At 37.2% G+C, this 19,917-nt stretch overlaps 1 protein-coding gene and 1 long non-coding RNA gene across 2 annotated transcripts; both read left to right on the top strand.

Moving 5' to 3' along the window:
- The first annotated feature begins 14,436 nt into the window (after window positions 1-14,436).
- LOC113353296 (delta-latroinsectotoxin-Lt1a-like) lies at window positions 14,437-16,289 on the top strand. The gene is made up of 2 exons (XM_026596941.1): window positions 14,437-15,175; window positions 15,288-16,289. The coding sequence occupies exons 1-2, from the start codon at window positions 14,507-14,509 to the stop codon at window positions 15,666-15,668; spliced, it is 1,050 nt and encodes a 349-aa protein (XP_026452726.1). The 5' UTR covers window positions 14,437-14,506; the 3' UTR covers window positions 15,669-16,289.
- Window positions 16,290-17,243: 954 nt separating this feature from the next.
- On the top strand, window positions 17,244-17,792 carry LOC113353295. The gene is made up of 2 exons (XR_003361192.1): window positions 17,244-17,347; window positions 17,457-17,792. It is a non-coding gene; the product is annotated as an uncharacterized LOC113353295 (long non-coding RNA).
- The last annotated feature ends 2,125 nt before the right edge of the window (window positions 17,793-19,917 follow it).

Below are 19,917 nucleotides of genomic sequence, written 5' to 3'. Positions count from 1 at the left end.
TAGTTTGAAGTTGAACTGGGTTAGAAATATATCTGTATGAGAACCTTTAGTCTGTCTGACTGAACTTATTCAGTCTGACTCAGTTTTGCCATTACCTGACTCAGTTAATCTGACTGAGTTGAATCGGTGTTAGCTCACTGAATTTCTCTTTTGACCTGAGTTGACCAGTTCACCTGACCTTGACCGAGTTGGATCGGTTGACTAGACCTGACCTTGACTGTTGACTTGACCTTTGACAGACGTTTACCGTTAGTGGACTCAGGTGGACTAGACCTTAGTTAGTGGGCCTGTTTAGTGGACTTTGGTTTAGGACTAGTTATCCTATGTTGATATTTTGGTCCTTTTGTGGTCAGAATTGACCTTTGGTTCCTTCTACAAAGTTGTAGATATTCATAAGACTTAGCTAATGGACTATGGAACCAACCTAATAGAATTAGTAAATCTAATAGAATTAGTAAATCTTAGACCTTCTAAAGGTAGAGAATGCAAAGGAGTAGAAACATAAATGGACCTAGAACCATTAGATAGACGTATGATTCTTGTGTGAGCCATTTTGGCTAGATTCCTAGAGTTCTTGTATGATTAATAGTTATACTATATTAACAACGATCGATTGAAAGGATGAACCAATAGATCGTGGATCTCGAGGTAGGCGTGGCTTGTCATCAAAAGAGGTGGAAATTTATATTTAACTCTATTGTGATTATTGTTGTTTTCCTTTACAAAAGTTTATGTTTAACAAATTCATGCATTGTCTGGTTGTGCTTTCCATGCATTGTTTAACTTTGAATTACGAAAGTTTTGTTATCTCTTTTAACCTTTCCGTTGCTTGGAAAGGAATCACAATGCTCTGTTTGTCTTTATGAATTGTTTGGGAAATAAGAATTTCCATTTGATCGTTTAGAAATGAGAATTTCCATCTGTGGTATATGGGATACTGCTCCTTCATTTATACTACTCACTTTCGAGCTATGCTTAATAGGTGCGGGATGAGTTCACCATATAGCTATCTAGGTGCGGGACGAGTCACCATATTATATATTGTTTGGAAGGAGTTTGTTCCATATACATGATTCTTTACCTATGTGAAATTGGTTGCATTTTAGTGTTTCGGGAAAACATGAATTGTTTCCAAATCATTTTCAATGATTGCATGAAAGTTAAATGTTATTCCTACGGGGAACCCATTTTAGGGATGATGTGCTCACCCATTCCCACTTTCAGTTTCAGAGACAGATCAGAGTTGCGCAGCGAAAGCTTCAAGGGTCGAGTTCGTTAGTTGTTTAACTTCTGCTATGTTTGTTATGTTGCATATTATATTTGTAAACCAAACGACTATTGTATGTGTATCATTTGAGAGAAGTTCTTGTTTATTATATATATTTCTGAGCAGGGCTAGTTTTGGGTTAGGTTTTTATAACGGATTTCTTAATTGAATGCTTAAGTATTTGATTTAGATTCGTAGTGCCTCTTTATTTAGTTAATCTCTTGAATTATTCAGCTGCTAACTTTGGGGGCGCTATAGTTAAAAATGCATCAAGGCGGATGAGGCTTAAGCTCATAAATTAAACTTGCCATGAAGGATACTCAACCTTGCTGACTGGAGATTCCAAGATCAAGGTTTCGAGTGAGATAACTAATTTGTGGTGGGTAAAGGTAAACACTATCATAGAATTTCATTCTATGTCCCTTCCCTATGGTGTAGACGTGATAGTCTGACTGCATGTGATGGATGACTTTTAAGAAGTCTTAATGAGTTATATAGTTTCAATTTAAGATTGAAGTGGGGTGTAGCAGTAACACTCTTTATGGAAAATCACCTATCTGAATGAGGAAGTGGGGCTGCTTCCTATGAGAATATGAGCTTTGATTCTCTAGAGCATTCTGAGAAACATGATATGTCCAGGGCCAAATTGGACAAAACGACACGAGATTGGCAGCAACCTTGAAGATATCATCCATGGTCGTTATCGTGAATTACATCAAACGCTAGCATTTCAAGACATAGTTCACTGTCCCTAGCAAGTAATTCCGGTAATATGTCATTAAGCAAAGGTTCAATACCTCATGGACACCTCTGCCTAAAATGGTATTTCCTTCGCATTTTATGTGATTTTCGCTTTTATGGTTTTGGTATTACTGGAACTTAGGACCTAAGGGTCTCTAAGGGTTCACTAGTTCATGATTTTTCACTTTGGTGAAAAGAACTTTTAGTCTCACTTGTGAGGAACTAAAGATGAAAGCTCTCTATACTATATGATTTTTGCAATCCATAGTATGACCCTGGGATCAACACACTGTTGTGTGAGGGAGATGACGCTGTAATGTCTTGTATGACTTCAACATGCACGATTTGTCTGTCGGTTAAGTCAGTTTGGGTCGTGAGATTGCGTTGTTGATTTACCAAGATCTATCTGTGTTTTCGTGTTTTATTGAGTTTTCATTCATGTGGGGGATTGTTGGAAAACGATTAATAAAATATGATTTCTAAAGTTTTAATAAAAATTATAATTTATTATTTGCTTTTGTGAATGAAAAAATTATTAGTCCGACATCGTGTAGTTTCAACTTTTAGTTGTTTTAAGAGACTATATAAGATTTTTAGTCCCACATCGGGGAGTTCCTCTTCTTAAGTTGTATTTGTCAATTATATACTTTTGTAAAATCTAAGGGAAAGGGGATTCTCTATTTTTTAGAGAGACCCCCGAGGGAAAATATTTTATGGTGATTTCTGTAACGTTCGCGATTTTCCTTAACGGTTTTCTCGGAGTTGCCAAGCTCAAGTTGAGCATGTATTACACATGCTAGTAGTAGGTGTATTAGGGTGTTTTATCCTGGAGATATTCATCCTGTGAGGGCTATAGCATCACTCTTGAGTGTAGCCGGGCGCTAATGTCTTAAAGGCAGCGTGTTGAACACGTGACTTACTCTGTTTTTCCAAAAATTTTCCTTGTTGCTGTTGTGGAAATATGGGAAGCTCGTTCGTTTCGTCAATTGATCACTTTCACTATAAAAGAGCTAGGTATTAATAACTTTTGCTTATTTGATTTTTCTTTGTTTTTGATTATTACACCCAGCAATTTCATCTCTGGAATAGATCCTAATTGGGTGCACAAACTCACAGTGAAAGATCACTTGAAAGACTAGAGTTCTAGCGGGTGCAAGAAATTGCCAAACTTCCAAAAACTTAATCTGTACGCCTACACAATCATATCATTATCGAATCAAATAATCCAACACCCAATACTACCAAATCAAAGATTTCTTTCTTAACTGTAATCTCAATTTCACTCAAAATACATTTTAACAAGTTGAGAACTACTATTAGCTAATACATAAACAATCCCCCTGAACCAAAATCCACAAATCCATTCGCCAAAATCCCAATATCACAAAACGAAAACCAAATTCCACAAAATCCCTAACAATCAATGAAACTCAATTCATCTGTATTCCCATCAACATTTAAAAAGAAATCAATAAACACCAACAAAAATTAATAAAACAAAATATTAAATTCAGTCTTACGAATATAAAAATGAAGAAACTAGGGCATAAATAGGGTTGAGTAAGAGAATAGATACCAGAAGGAGAATGATAACCATAGCAGTACGTCTCTCAAATCCTTGTGAAATCCTTCTAACAACAATAAATGATCCACCTCTATCAATTTCTAATCTTTCCACCTTCTTATAATCTCTCTCTCTCTCAATCTTCTCCCCTAAAATGTCAGAACTTGATATTGGGTAGAATGTCTTCCACACAGAACTGGTGGAGACTTGGATCTTATTTATATTAGAGATTCATACAAGTAGTTACAGATATTCATGGAAATCAGTTCAACATCTAACCTATAAGAACAAGTAAATACCTAACTTAAGAGACCGATTTACCTGGCTATAAAATAGCACAGCTGACAGTATCTTGCGACTGACTTGACTAAGCACAACTAGATGTTGTATGCTTAACACCTCCCCTCTAGTTGTGCTGGAGTTGACGGATGTGCAACTTGTCTCTGATAAAGTGAAACCTTGGTGAGGACAAACCCTTTGTGAAAATATATGCTAGTTGATCTTTGGAACTGATGAAGCATACATGTAACTGCTTGTTGGCGACCCTATCCCTGACAAAGTGATAGTCAATCTCTATGTGTTTATTACGAGCATGGAAAACTGGATTCAAAGTAATATAAGTAGCTCCTAAGTTATCACACCATAAGATAGGTGTTGAAACTGTTATACCAAGCTCGTGTAGCAATGATTGTACCCAAATTAACTCTGAAGTGGCAATGGCTAGTCCCCTGTATTCAGCTTCCGTAGACGACTTCGATACAGTTTTCTGTTTTCTTGCGCTCCATGATATTAGATTGCCACCAAAATACACGCAATATCCACTAGTAGATCTGCGGTCATCAAGATTTCCAGCCCAATCTGCGTCTGAGTAAGCATGAAGAGAGAAGTCTTTACTTGAGCGAAGATGAAGACCAAAATCCACAGTGCTCTTCAAGTACCGAATGATGCGTTTGACAAGCTCCCAATGCTCTATGTAAGGGTAATGCATATATTGGCATACATTGTTTACTGCTACTGAAATATCAGGTCGCATCAGATGAAGATATTGTAGTGCACCTACAACACTCCGATACATAGTTGGATCTGTGAACTTCTCTATGCCCTGCTTGCGGAGTTTCATATTAGGTGGAAAAGGACTGCTGACTGTCCTAGTACCATCTAGTTTCATCTTTCTTAGAAGATCAATGATATACTTGCGCTGTGTCGGAACCAACTCCGTATCCTTCTGTAGAACTTCAACACCTAAGAAGAAAGACAAATCACCCATGTCTTTGATTGCAAATGCAGCTCCAAGATCTGCAATAAGTTTAGTAATATGGGAAGTATTCGAGCCTATGACAGTGATGTCATCAACATAAACCAAAACGTATGTAACATCAGTTGGAGTCTGAATAACGAAAAGAAAGTTGTCTGCAATTGAGGCTTTGAAACCTAGTTGAACCAAGTAACTACTAAGTTTCGAATACCAAGCACAAGGGGCTTGTCTCAGTCCATATAAGGACTTATGCAACTTACAGACATGATCAGGATAGTTAGGATCCACATATCCAGCAGGCTGTTTCATGTAAACATCTTCTTCCAAAGTTCCATGCAAAAATGCATTCTCCACATCAAGTTGTTTAAGTGGCCAATTGTTCATCACTGCAATAGACAGAACAAGACGGATGGTGCAGGGTTTGATGGCGACACTGAATGTCTCACCATAATGAATCCCCTCCTGTTGGTTGAAACCCTTAGCCACCAAACGAGCCTTATGACGCTGAATACTACCATCCGGATTTTGCTTCACCGTGAAAACCCACTTAGAACCCACAACATTCATTCCTTTTTCATACTTAACCAAAGAGTAAGTTCCATTACTTATCAAAGCATTAATTTGCACATCCATAACAGTCCTCCATTTGGGATTTTTGTAAGCAGCAGTAAAACAAGTGGGTTCCATAAAATCAGACTCTGGCAAAGCATGTTTTGTTGCGCTTAAGCACAACTTCTGAATCGGCTTACTAATACCAGATTTGGCGCGTGTCACCATGGTATGAGTTATAACATCTGTCTGAGTTGATGTTACTTCGTTCTAAGAAGTAATTGATGTTGCAACAAACACAGCTGAATTCTGCACATCAGCTTGTGACGATTGAGATAGTGCATCACTGATAGATGGAGCTGAAGGACTTGGTGAAGCTGAAATATCAAACAACATTGGTAATGGTTGCACAGGTGTCAAGCTGGTAGAAGGTGAAGGTACTCCACCTTATATCTGAGGTGCTGTCAATGCAGCATGCCTAATAGGTGGTGGAGAAAGAAAGATACTTGTATTAGAAGGAACCATACCTTGAATGGGTTGAGGATTTTTTTTTCCTGTATTTATGCAGTTTGTTTACGGTGAAGTGAAGGATAAGTCCTTAACACCAGTTGCAAATCCGAAAATGATATATATCTCGCCGCCCAATCCCACGGGCTATCCCGATTTTGGCTTTTGTGAGAAAGAGGGGGTGGGACCCACCCTTAACCCACCCCTGCAAACCACCGAGCCACAAGGAAAATCACATTTTTTTCCCTTGTCGGGAAGTGCAGCATTTCCCCGTGCAAATCCGGAAGAATCTCAAAACAAGGAGCTAGAACTGTCCCACTTGGACATTCACATTAGACAAAAGATACGAGCATGATCCACTTGAACGGCCAAGGGAACCACCTATATTACAGAGTCTCGATCAAGGTAACACCACATATCACTTATCTATAACACAGTGAAAAGTTCTCCCCCGATCCAGAAGTGTATAAAATCTTCGTCACTGCATCCTTTTAACAAGAAGAGGGTAAACATCCGTGTCTTATTTATGAAATCCTATTATTTTTGATAATCACTTTTCTATTAAGATTACTAATAATATGCATAATCAACTTAAAATCAGGGACCTTGAGGAAATCTTTATTTTGATATTTTGGTATTACGCGTTTCATGATAAAAATCTACAATTAATGTGATGAACCAATATCAAAAAAAAAAAAAAATTGTAATAAACCAATACATTTGGTGAGGATAATTAAAAAGAAATGAAAAAATTTATTAGGAAGACAAAAGAGCTAAGAAAACAAGTATGGTTCACAAGTGAATTTGAGAATAGACTATTGCATTAAATCTTAAATTATATTAGTGTTCCCTAAGATGTTCTCTAAGACGTTTTATTTGCCACATCCACCACTGAATCAGCAAACCCTTATATAAGGAGATATACTATACGTGAATGTAACCACATCTCATCACTCATCGTCAAATATTGATAAAAGCCAGTGACTTGAGAGCCTTGGGGGAGTGTATATATGCAGATCAATAAGCTTTACGAAGCATCATTGAGAGGTAATGTTGATCCCCTCACAAAGCTGCTTGATGCAAACGCACTTCTTCCTCTTGACACAAAATTTACGGGTAATCGTAGAACTCCGTTACACATTGCCGCTATGTGCGGCCATGTCGAATTTGCACAGAAGCTTGTGAGTACGAGTATCCGACTTACAGAAGAGAAAGATTCACATGGATGTACTCCTCTTCACTTGGCTTCTGCAAGAAAAAGCAAGCTTATGGTGGAAACGTTGTTAATAGGCAGTAACCAGGATGTTTGTTTGGATCTAGATCAAGATGGACGGACACCTCTACATTTAGCAGCAATGAAAGACCAAGTTAGAATTATGGATGTATTACTTAGGAAGAAACCCAAAGCAATTCCATTCTAAATGATCAACAAGAGACCATACTACACCTTTGCGTTAAGCATAGCAACTTGAAGGCCCTAAAATTGTTAGTAAAACATTTGGTATCAAACAGTGCAACTCACGGGAATGCAAACCCTATATCTGTGAACTCTGTAGATGAACATGGCAACACAATTTTGTACCTCGCTGCAGGAACGAAACAGATGGAGGTATATACATATACATAGGTGCTAGATTTTTTAATTTTTTTTTTAATGTTTTCTATTGGTATACTAATAAGATTGTTCTTTTTTTATGAATATATGTGGGATATACTGCTAATATATATCCTAAGATTCATAATTCTTGAGCATCAGATATATTTAAAATTTCAATTTTCTTGTAATTTAATATTGGTTTATGAACATTGTTTTATCTGCAGTGTATGCAGGATTTTATGGAGAGCAAGCACTTTGAAATTGACATAAATGCCACAAACACTGACAACCTCAGAGCGAGAGATTTGCTAACACCAACAGAGAGAGATCATCTTGAAATTGGGTACTACAAGAATGATGAAAAAACATCTTACGACTGGATGAAAGAGACAATGAATATAATAATGGTGGTTGCAACTTTAATAGCAGGAGTCGCTTTTCAAGCTGCTATGAATCCTCCGGGTGGTGTTTTCCAAGATAACTCCTATGTCGATTCTCGTGAGCATCCTGTTACTTTTAAGCAACTATTACACACATTGGAATTTGAAACCTATGATAAGGGTTCTTATCGTTATGTGGCAGGGAGATCACCCGGTATTGTTTTGGAACACGATAAGTGGAACAATACTATTTCCCGATATAAAGTTAGTGTGTTCCCTTATTTAATACGCTATGCCGGGACACTAATATTAGCTTACAGAAACCCGAAACTTTACAGAATGTACATGACTACTACTGTAATTACGTTTTCACTATCTGTCAGCATAATTTTGCTAGTTATAAGTAGGTTCATTTATGAAAGATCTATCACGAACCAGATCAGAGTTCTTGTAGGGCTGATGTCTGTTTCAACCGTGGCTCTTTTCATAAGTCACATAGCTGCTGTCATAAGTATGTCTCCTCCTTTCTACATTAACGAGCCAGAATTAATAACGGCTATGATAGTATGCGTTGCAGTTTTATGGATTAGCTTATTCTTTTACCCGATTTGCCGTGAATTTTATTCTCGGATCCATGACACCAGAAAACAAGTGTTAATTGACCAGTTCAGGAAAGAGGATGTCCTAGCTATTGGTGACCCGAAGCAAAGGATCAAAACAATCCTAAAGTTTATGCCCGTTTACGCTTTCTTTCTTATAGTCCTTGGCACCGTCCATTTGTACTACAAATACAGAGTCATTATATAAATTTAATAGTTTCGTCAAATAGGAATGTAATAGTATTGTATTGGTTCTGCTATCCTTTTATGTTCTGTTAAACAGACGTGTAATGTTTTATTGATGTTTTATCCTCCAGTATGTTGTTGATATTTGTGTACTGTATACTTTCAAACGTTATGCTTCATCAGGATTGTTTTCTTCGTTCTTATTGTCATCGCATATTTATTATTTCTTTAAAATGCGATTACGAAAAGAAGACGAAAGACCATCTAATTCATGGCTCCCACCCATGACAAGGAATTAATAAAATTTAAAACCATAGTGAATGTTGGATAAGGAATCTAGGGCTACATAGTCCAATTTCCATGGAATGGGCCAAATGTTTTGAACCGAACAGGGCTGTATAAACTTGGTGCAATTAAAATTTTGATTTTTAGGAATTCAATTTTTTCGAATATAACTAATAATAATTGCACCTATCCAATAGTAAAACGGAATTAGTTTCGAGGGTATAAACAAAAGTAGTTGAATTGCCTTCAACCAAACATGAACCATTAGAATTCGGATGCAGCTCCTTGAAATTCAATCCCAATAATTTGATTACCCATAATCGAATTCGTAAGATTCGGATTATTCCAACCAAACGAGGTGTTAGATTTATCAGGTATTTAAAGACCAGACAAAAATTTGGCATGTATATTAAAATCCTCTCTTCCCCTCTAGGAAGCCTGGCACCCAACTTAGCCACATTGTCAGCGGAAAAGTTGACTTTCCTGTAGCTATGAACAAAACAATAACTCTGAATATCGAACAAAATCTTATTCCACCTTGTAATCGGCATAGCAAGGTGACTAGAATGAAACTCTACTAACCGGAAAAAATCTTGTTTTATTTTGGAAAAACATCTTATTCCACCGTAACTAGAGCGAAACTTTGCCCATCATGTTCCTATGGATTGACTAATGGAATCTATAGTTACCTATATTATGCTATGGCTGAGTAAATCGGAAGGGCGTTGTCATATGGTCTCTCATTGATTTGCCTCTTGTATTGTCAACTAAAAACCAGTGTACATAATTAGCTAATAACATCATTTCCGTGGAAAGGCCTCCAGTACATGAACAAACCTAGTGAAACTCCAGCATTCAATGAAGGAAATCGACCGGTCATCAGTTATGCTTATAGGGGGGTTGAGGCTGGTTATGTTTATGTTATCAGCAAACACCCCAGTATTGTTCTGGAACACGAGAAGTGGAACGAAAGTTACATCACAACTCCAGAGAACCATTGTCTGTTTTGTTAGAGATACCAATTATGTTTTCCCAATTCCCACATGGCACGATTGATTTGCTCCCTTAGAAATGCAGTTAAGAGAGAACTTAGAGCAGTTCCTATGGACTCAGACAAATTTGAAGTTTGTTGATTTTAATCCCACTATGGACTCAACAAACATGAAAAATGGATGTTCAAACCAACAACTTTGTTTGTTTGTTCATTGAGTTAAAACATGCAGCGCGCGCTTGATGAAAGGACGGGCGAGCTCCGCATCAGCGCTGGCGTTTGAGACAAACACGCTGGCGCTTGTTCTTCAAACACGAGTTCTTTTTTAAAGCGCAAACGTCTCTCCTGAAAGCGCCGCGTTTTTCATAGAAGCGCCAACGGCTGAATCTGGATGGCTGGAAACTCTTGTGATCTAACGACTATAATTTTTGAGTTCTATAAATACTCCTCATTTCAACTCTAAATTCACACATTCTACACATTCTTCACTCTCAAATCATCTACAAAAATGCCTCCCAGAGTTCGTGGTGTTAGATACACTCAACAAGAGGATTTAGCTATTTGCAGAACCTACGTTTTTAACATACAAGATGTTGCCGATATAGGTAGGAATGTATCCCAATCGACGTTCTGGGAGAAAGTTTATGAAATGTTCGCCGCTGAAACAATGAACATTCATGGACGTGATTGTCACGGATTGGCGCATCGGTTTAGTGTAATTAGTTGTAATGTATCGGGGAATTCGTCGCTCAACTAACGGAGAATCACAAAAATAATCTCAACGATGAAGCCGAATATGAAGTGGAACCTAGAACTCTAGCGATGTGTCCAGCATCTCGCTGCGGTTGTCCTTTCGACTTCCATGCTTGTTTCAACATTTTTAGGGTTCTCATCAAATACGATCCCTATGTCGCCCTAAGAATTCCACCACCCGCGAGAATTGACGCCTATGTAGTAGTTGTTTTAATCTAATGTATTTATTTTATTCTCATGTATGATGTGGTTGTTCCATGAAATATGTTTTAATTTATGAGATTGATGGTGCAATGTTTAATCAAGGAAAAATTTAAATTACTTATGATATTCACGGTGCAAAATAAACAGCAAACGAAATAACTTAATACCATAGTGAATTGATTTGTCCTTCAACTTCAATTATCTCACTCCACCAAAAACACTTAGGACATTCCCAGAAATGCCTTCCATATGTGTCTTCTTTATAAGAAGTCCGCAAATGCATAAAAGTCTTGCGATCACGCTTTGAGCATCCACTGATTCTCCGTGGACAATGTTTGTATTCGTGATCTCCATATCCAAAATGCTTGCAGTGTAATAACTCCTTCAATTTGGCTTTAAGTTTGAAGTTTTTGCAGAGTGTTGCAATCTTTTCTTCTTCTTCTTTTTTAATCTTCATAGCATCATCTAGCATATGTGGTTCCTCTGGGCAGTTGGGATCTTGACATTGCAAATACCTGAGCTTTTCAGGTTGTGATTCAATAACCATTCTGATGCGTGAACAACCTCCCGCAGACACTTTGAATACATCCAAGGGAATTGCATAAGACTGTGGTTATCCATGAAACATAATGGACAAACCTCTTTTGCTTCGACACATAATATTTTATTTGCTTTGCCTTTAGAAAACATGGTGGATGTTGAGAAATAAATTTGTTAGTTTGGTTGAGAGGCTACCCCTAGTGTTGTATTTATAACAACAAAATAGGCGTTAGTAATTCAAACGGGAGGTTTTAGTAAAGTCGCGTGGTTTTACTACAAACGCCAAATCCCATGGTAATTCAAATGGGCGCTTAAAGGAAAACCGCGCGCGGTTTTACTACAAACGCCAACGGATAAATTTCCAACGGCTCTATTTTCTTTCTCGACCTATAAATTCCATTCCTCCCATCTCCAAAATCACATCTTCTTCTTCTTCTTCTTTTCCAAAACTCTTAATCTCTCCAACTCTGCAGAAACGTCTGTTAGAAATCGTGTCCCAAGTTTACTAACGAAGAGGATATAACTATATGCAAAGCATATTTTTTTCATAGGGTAATCACTGGTGCGGGCTTTCAAGACGATTATTTTTGGGAGAATGTTTTTCAATGTTCGTCTCACTGACGGGAAACCCAGGAAACCGAGATGCTCGTCGATTGCATGCTCGTTTTTAATCTATTAGGCTTGCAGTCCAGCCATTTCTTGCTCTGGTAATGGAAATTGATCGAGAAAAGTTCAGCGTTGTAACTGAAGATGACGTGATCCAAACAACTCTTGTTCGATCTTGGTTATATCGTATGATGAGACCACTGAATAGTGACAATTTCTTAGAAAGAGTATTGGGACATTTTGTAGAATCGCGGAACGAATCCATAAGAAACAGTAAGAGCCTAGAACTAAGAATTGCATTCATCACTAAGGAAGTCAAACATTATATGGAAGTTTTGTGGATGGTTCACCGTAGCTATTCTGCATTATCCAACGAAGAACTGGTGAGTATCTTACCTTTGTCCTCACTGATCAACTGCATCATAAATATCTGAACTTGTTTTTTATCCGTTTTACAGAAAACCATCGCTCAGACCAAGTTTACTGAAGAAAGCGAAAGAGAATTTAAGCATTTTGAATTCTACAAAGAGAATATCGCTGGATTTGATGTAGTTTGATGTTTTTGTTGTGGTTTATTAGAATGTAGTTTGATGTTATTTGCAAGTTTAAATTATAATAAATTTCGCTTAATTTGAAGTGGAAATCTCTATTTTAAAATCTAAATATTTTCATTCAATAATGCCAATTCTTTTACAAGATATAAACTTAGGCAATACTAAAACGTACTAAATAACTTCAATAAAAATCGAGTACAAAGTTTGGCCTTCTGTTTATCTTCATTTGACATATCTTCCATTCAACGCGCTCTTTGATACTTTCGCCTTTCTTTTTGAATTTTTGTTGTTAACTTTCAAAACTGGAGCTCTTCTTTGCCTTTTAGCAGAACATTTTGTTGGAGCAACTTCAAAAACTTGCACTTCCCTCTTACAATTTTTAATCTTTTTAAAACTCCCTCATATCTTAGAAACAACAACTTTAAGTTTTGCATCGCAAAAAAGTGATCGCCTTTTCAGCCATTTCTCCAACAATAAACTAAAAATCTGAGATAGATTTTTGAAGAGAAAATTCAAGATAAGTGAATTTTGGTGTGAGTGGATTGTTTGAAGATGATGATAATTTGTAGAGGTAAAAATTGAATTTTGAAATTTAAAAAACTACCCGTTGGCTTTTGTAGCAAAAACGCCAGCGTTCTATGTTCGAGCGCCGCGTTTATGTTAAGAACGCCTGCGTTTTTTCTACCAACGCCTGCGTTTTTATGGAGTTCGGGCACTTGATGATCAACCACCTAGTGCTTTACCATAATAAAAAAACCAGTTTAACCATCCACTTGGCTCAACAAACAAATGCATTTGGCCATTGCCATAGGAATTGCCCTTAGTGTGGTTAAATCTTGTCTTGTATACATTATGCTTGTGACACACAGACGCTAATGATGAGTGACATCACTTAGCTTTGGATTAGTGACATCACTTAGTACGTACTTTATTCCGTAAAGCTGTAAAGAATATGACACATAGCCAACTTGCCAACAGCAAAAGACTCCTCCACGAGAAAGAAACTACACAAATAAAACAAAATTATATCTCATGGTGGTTCCCAAAAAGACGAATCCCATGCAAACAGAGAGAATCTTAAATTTCCCACTTGAACAATTATTCATATACGAGACAAAAAGAAAAGGATAGGTGCACCAAGTTAACTCACAGCCACAGATATCCCAATTGCTCAATTGTATTCCCAGTGCCACAAATAGTTACGGTTAACCATTCTTCTCTTGGTTTTCACTTGTGCGTAACGAAAACAACTAAGTTGTGTAAGTAACCGAGTGGAATCACATTGAGAATGTAAACTCAAACGTGTAATAACAGACTGATATCTAAACTTCCCCAATTTTTTTTTGTCATATTAAGCTATTTTTACTGTGGATCTCATGCAGACGGGGTTCCTTGTTCACTCGAACAATTTAAAACTTAAGAAATCCACGGAGCGGTAGTATAGAGTTTGTCAAATGACACATGTGTACGTATCACAAATGACACTAGTTTAGCACCCATCGCCTAAAACGAAACTGCTGTCCTGGATATGATATATACGGATACGAAGGACCTTAGGTTCTGATAAGAATTATTGCAAGACTTGTCCATATTAGGGCATATGTGGAGCATATTTCTCTCGATTTGAAGCGTTGATATCCTAGCAAACTTCTGGCACTACTTCCTAAAAATCTAGTCGTATGGTGCTAACTGCTAGTAACGTCTACACGTCAAGTGGTTCTTCGTTCGACAATGTTTTACATAATCAATCAAATTGACATCATATCTTCTACTTTAAACTAGAGCTAGTCGACGAAATCAAGAGAAGATATGAACGGGAAGATGAAGAGAGTCGCAAAAATGTTATGTTTCTCTTCTCGATTGGTGTTTTGCTTGGCTGCTTTTCTAAAACTAACTAAACCCTTATAAATAGCTGGGGGTACCTATCCATGAATGTTAAAGCATCTTATAATCAAATATTGATAGCCACTGACTCGCTAGACGGTGATTTAAAAGTGCGAAGAATGGACGAGCTTTATGGAATTTCATTGAGAGGTTATGTTAACGAACTCACAGAGTGGCGCGATAAAAACCCACAACTTTCTCTCAATCAGAAATTTACAGTTCATGGTAGAACCCCTTTACACATAGCTGCTATGTGCGGCCATGTCAAGTTTGCAGAAAAACTTTGCAGTTTTGACACCCGACTGACAACGGAGGTGGACTCGCATCGACTTACTCCTCTTCACTTGGCTGCTGCAAGACCAAGCCTTTCTATGGTGAAGCAGTTGTTAGAAGCCAACAGGGATGTTTGTATGGAAAAAGATAAAGATGGACGAACACCTCTATATTTAGCAGTAATGCAAGATCGACATAAGATCATGCGTGAATTAATTAAGAAGAAGCCCGAAGCGTATCACATCCTGTATGATCAAAATCAGACGATACTGCACCTCTGCGTCAAACATGGCTGTTTGATTTCCCTAAAATTGTTAATGGCAAAGGACTTGCCACATGGGGAGGCACTGTCTGAGGGCTTGAATGCTATATCAATTGACTCCAAAGACGATGATGGGAACACATTTTTGCACCTTGCTGCAAAAAGTAAGCAAGCGGAGGTAAAAACCATAGTAAACATATAATACTGAGATTGGTATATATTTATTTTTGAATCCAATGTTTTTGGACTTAGATTAAAATTACTACTCAATATCTTTGTTTAATTTGCAGTGTATAAAGTTTCTAGTTGATGACAAGAATACCGGAATCGAAGTCAATGCCATAAACAATGACAACGTCAAGGCATTTGATATGTTACCACAACAAGAAAGAGATAGTCTTGAAATTGGCTGCTTTCTTTGGGAGAAGAAAGAGGAAATACATAAAGAATGGTTGAAAGAGAGAGTGAGTGCATTAATGGGGGTTGCAACATTAATTGCAGCAATTGCTTTTCAAGCAGCTATGAATCCAACCGGTGGTGTTTTTCAAGAAGACTCCTACGTCGATGCTCGTGATAAACCGGTTACAACCATCTGCAACCAATTAATATTACCCATCGCCAGAGATCCACAAAGCTTACTAAAACAACCACTTCTGTCAGTAAGTTGTTAGGAACACTAAACAATGCTTCTTATGGTCATGATAATCCTTATGTGGTGAGCAAATGACTCGGTATTGTTATGGAAAACGAAAAGTGGATCCCTATAATATCCGAACATAAGCGTAATTCATAAGTATGACTCCCCTCTTTTACGATAATAAGTTAACTTTAGCATGGTCATCAATTGGGGGCGCTGGAATTCTGTGGTTTAACATGTTTGGGTACCTGATGATCCTCCGGAAGTGGAACTATTGGAAGCAGAAGATAAAGTTGCACATCATGAAGGAAGAAGTGTTAATAGATCAGTTACATAAAGAGAGCAGTGCTCCATATAAATTCGTATCAGAACCATTTATGTCAAGGATTCTGGCGCTTTTTTATATGTTTGCTCTGGCCCCTGGTCTCTTTCTTATTTTATATAGCTTTTACAGAAACTGAGTATGTAACTGCACTGGCCCCTGGTACCTGGTATGCTATGGTTACATTCCTCTTGCGTATATAAATAAATGCTAGCTCGTGAGTTTCTAAGTTGGTCATGTTGCACTTCCTTTGTTGTTTTTTCCTTTGTTGAAAGACAAATGTATTAGATAAGGATCGGGCAATGCAAGAGCTTCTTGGAGGGAAGAGATCAGATTGCGAGTTTGTTCCTTGGAGTCTTGGTTATTTCTTTTTCGTTCCAAAATTCATCTCTTCGCAAGAGGAGGCCATAAACTCATTAATTCTTTCTTTTACTAGGTCTATAATTTCATCTATTAAACTAAAACCAACAACATTAATGAAATATTGAGGAGATAATAAACAATGATTCTGCATCAGCAACAAGATCTTTCATTCATATCTTGTCGAAAAAACAAAAACTAGTGATCAATGAAGTCAAATTGCCTGTGATATCCAAAACATGTAACATGTAAAAGAATTTTGATTCTAGGAGTCTAGGACTAATATATAAAATTTCCTTACAAACGAAATAGAAACATGATCCAAAAGATAGTAGATACTTGAAAACTCAAGAATTGGAGCCATACGTCATTTCAATTGTACTACTCCAAAGGTAATATTCCTTCATTCAATTATTGGTAAGGGATAAACTCATAGCAGAGATGATCCACCGAAATGTAAGACTATAATATCAAAGTCTAGTAGATAATGGTCAATTGTGTCCAAAGAGAGGAGGTCCAGGGAACATTACAATGAGCCACATATATGTAATCTTACTTGATTTTGCCAAATATTTGGTCTTTGGATGAGAACTGTTATAAATGCCTTAAACCAAACCATTAACATTGCCTTAGCCACCTCTGAATTAGGCTAACTTCCTGATCAATACAAAAACGCAACTGAATAGAGAATTCACATATAGTAGGCGAGTTATATTACGAGTATAGCATAGTTACTTTGACTACTATTACTAGGTGAATACTAATGAACCTTATTCAGCCGCCTTTGATGAATCGCATTTAGTAGGCGACTAGTTTGAATTCTTATCAGAACAATAGAACGTATAATATAGAATTCACACTTGGAAATGCATATATATTGATTAAAATACTAATTGTTTATCAATTACATCCGGCTATATAAAGATGGGGTATTCATAACAAAAAATCACAAACAGGGATATCTATATAGCAAAGTTCGTAAAGTCATTAAGAAGTGACAAAGAAAAGAATAATGGCATCAATCTGTAAAGGTAAATTAAAATCTCTCCAAGTTATATTTTTTCTTTCCTTTCCATGTTAATTTGACTTGCCTAATTCAAATGATCAACCTCGGTCGATTGATTTACTTGCAATTTATAGGGAAGAACTCATGGCCAGAACTAGTTGGGGTTGATGGAGACGCAGCGGCCGCAACTATCAAGAGACAAAATGGTAACATCGTGAGCGCAATTGTCGTGCTAGAAGGAACATCGGTATCAGAGGATTTCAGGTGCACTAGGGTCTGGGTCTGGGTTAATGGCAGCGGAATCGTCACCACAATACCTAAAATTGGTTAAAACTTGGTGAAAATCAAAAATAAGTGGCACATGGTTGTTGTCTTTCAAATATTTCCGCATAAATATATGTTACTGATAAAATAAAGGGATGCATGTAACGTTTCTTATCAAATATCAAGAATATCAAACTAAATATTAACTGTTGGGGTGCAATAATTAAAAATAATAAAAAAGTCAAATAAGCAAAGTTTATTGATACTTGGCTCATTTGTAGGGGAAGTCGATTTTTATCGAAACTACTGAGTCCTCAGATCTCTCCAACAATAACAAGGTAATATTTTTGAAAAACAGAGCGAGTCACGTGTTCAACATGCCGTCCTTAAGACATTAGCGCCCGTATACACCCTAAAGTAATGATATAGCCCCCACAGGACGGATATCTCCAGACTCCACGATGAAACACCCTGATACATCTACTACTAGCATATGCAGTAGATGCTTGATCTTGAGCTTGGAAACTCCTAAATACTCCGGAATAAAAACTTAAGGAAAGTCACGAGTGCTTAGAGCAACCACATTGGTACGACCATAACCAAAGATCAAATACCAAAACGAACGACCAAATTTGAGTTTAGTCTGAAGTGTCACTCTAAGGTAGGGGAGTATATTTAGTCGAGCGGGTGTATAATCTCCGCTTGTTTGTGGAGCCTGAATGGAGCAGTGACTATACATGAGCCTCTTTATGGGGCGGTGACAATACATGAGCCTCTTTATGGGGCGGTTACTATACATGCGCTTCATGTAAAGCGTAGTTTATATACATACCTGATGACAAACAGTGACTATACGTTCGCTCGACTATATATAGTTTCGGTCTTGGTCCCAGACCAAATATAGTCCAGAATTTGGGTTTGGTCCAGTTTTTAATCTTTACTCCGTCCCGCTGTGTCTCGTCTCTATACCATAGTTATAGGTTTGATCGTCCACTACAGTTTCTCTTAAGAAAACAATATGAACATATTTTTCTTTTGGGGATTTCTCTAAAAAATAAAGAAACCCCTTTCCCATGGATTTTACCAAAGTAGAGAATTTGTTTATATAATGGAATAACACAACTTAAGAAGAGGAACTTCCCAATATGGGACTAAAAATTTATATAATCTCTTAAAACAACTAAAGAGTGGAATCTCCACGATGTGGAACTGATAAGTTTTTTCATTCACAAAAGAAACAATTAATTTTTATTTTTATTAAAACCTTTAAAAAATAATTTTTTTAATCGTTTCCCAACAATCCCCCACATGAATGAAAACTCAATAAAATATGAAAAATACAGATAGATTTTGGTAAATCAACACCCTAATCCCACGACCTAACCTGGCCGAACAAATAGATGTGTCGTGCGTTTTTTGAAGTCATACTAGCTATTTCAACTTCCTCTCCCTCACACAACAGCGTCTTGACCCCAAGGTCATACTATGCAAACAATCATAGTAGAACAAAGAGCTTTCATCTTTAGTTTCCCATTCTTGGGACTAAAGGGTCCATTCACCAAAGTGAAAAAACAAAAGCTAGTGAAATCTTAGCGACCCTTAGGTCCTAAGTTCTAATGATACCAAAACCAAGACAACATGAAACTTATTTTCTCAAAATGAATTAAATTTTGGTAAAAAACAATATCACATAAAAACGCAGAAAATATCATTTTAGGCAGAGATGTCTATGAGGTCTTGAACCTTTGCTCAGTGAGATATTACTGAAACTACTTGATAGAGACAGTGAACGTGATGTATTGAAATGATAGCGTTTGATGTAATTCGTGATAACAACCACACATAATATCTCCAAGGTGCTGCCAAGCTGGTGTCGTTGTGTCCAATTTGGCCCTGGACATGTCATGTTTCTCAAAATGTCCTAGAGAATCGACTCCATTCTCATAGGAAGCGTCCCCACTTCCTCATTCATACATGTGAGTTCTATCAAGAGTGTTTACACCTACACCCCACTTCAATCTTAAATTGAAACTATAAAACTCATTAAGACTTGTTTAAAAGTCATCCTCCACATGCAGTCATACTATGACGTCTACACCATAGGGAAGGGAAAGAGAATGAAATTATCTGATAGTGTATACCTTTACCTACCAAAATTAGTTCTCTCATTCGAAACCTTGATCTTGGGATATCCAGTCAGCAAGGTTAAGTATCATTCATGGCAAGTTTATTTAATGACCCTAAGCCCCATCCCCCTCGATGCATTAGTTATCTCCTTGGACAAACCTTTCGTCAAAGGGTCCGCGATATTCTCTTTGGACTTTTTCCAAT

The sequence above is a fragment of the Papaver somniferum genome, chromosome 2, assembly GCF_003573695.1.
Source record: "Papaver somniferum cultivar HN1 chromosome 2, ASM357369v1, whole genome shotgun sequence".
In the NCBI taxonomy this organism is placed as follows: domain Eukaryota; kingdom Viridiplantae; phylum Streptophyta; class Magnoliopsida; order Ranunculales; family Papaveraceae; genus Papaver; species Papaver somniferum.
The sequence above is the reverse complement of the archived record's forward strand: the minus strand, read 5'-3'. Positions and strand labels throughout refer to the sequence as shown.

What these genes read in the sequence shown, in the direction of transcription:
- LOC113353296 (XM_026596941.1), top strand. Translation starts at nt 14,507, where the DNA reads ATGAATGTTAAAGCATCTTATAATCAAATATTGATAGCCACTGACTCG. An exon ending in CAAAAAGTAAGCAAGCGGAG is followed by an intron (nt 15,176 to 15,287) that starts GTAAAAACCATA and finishes TTTAATTTGCAG; the next exon opens with TGTATAAAGTTTCTAGTTGA.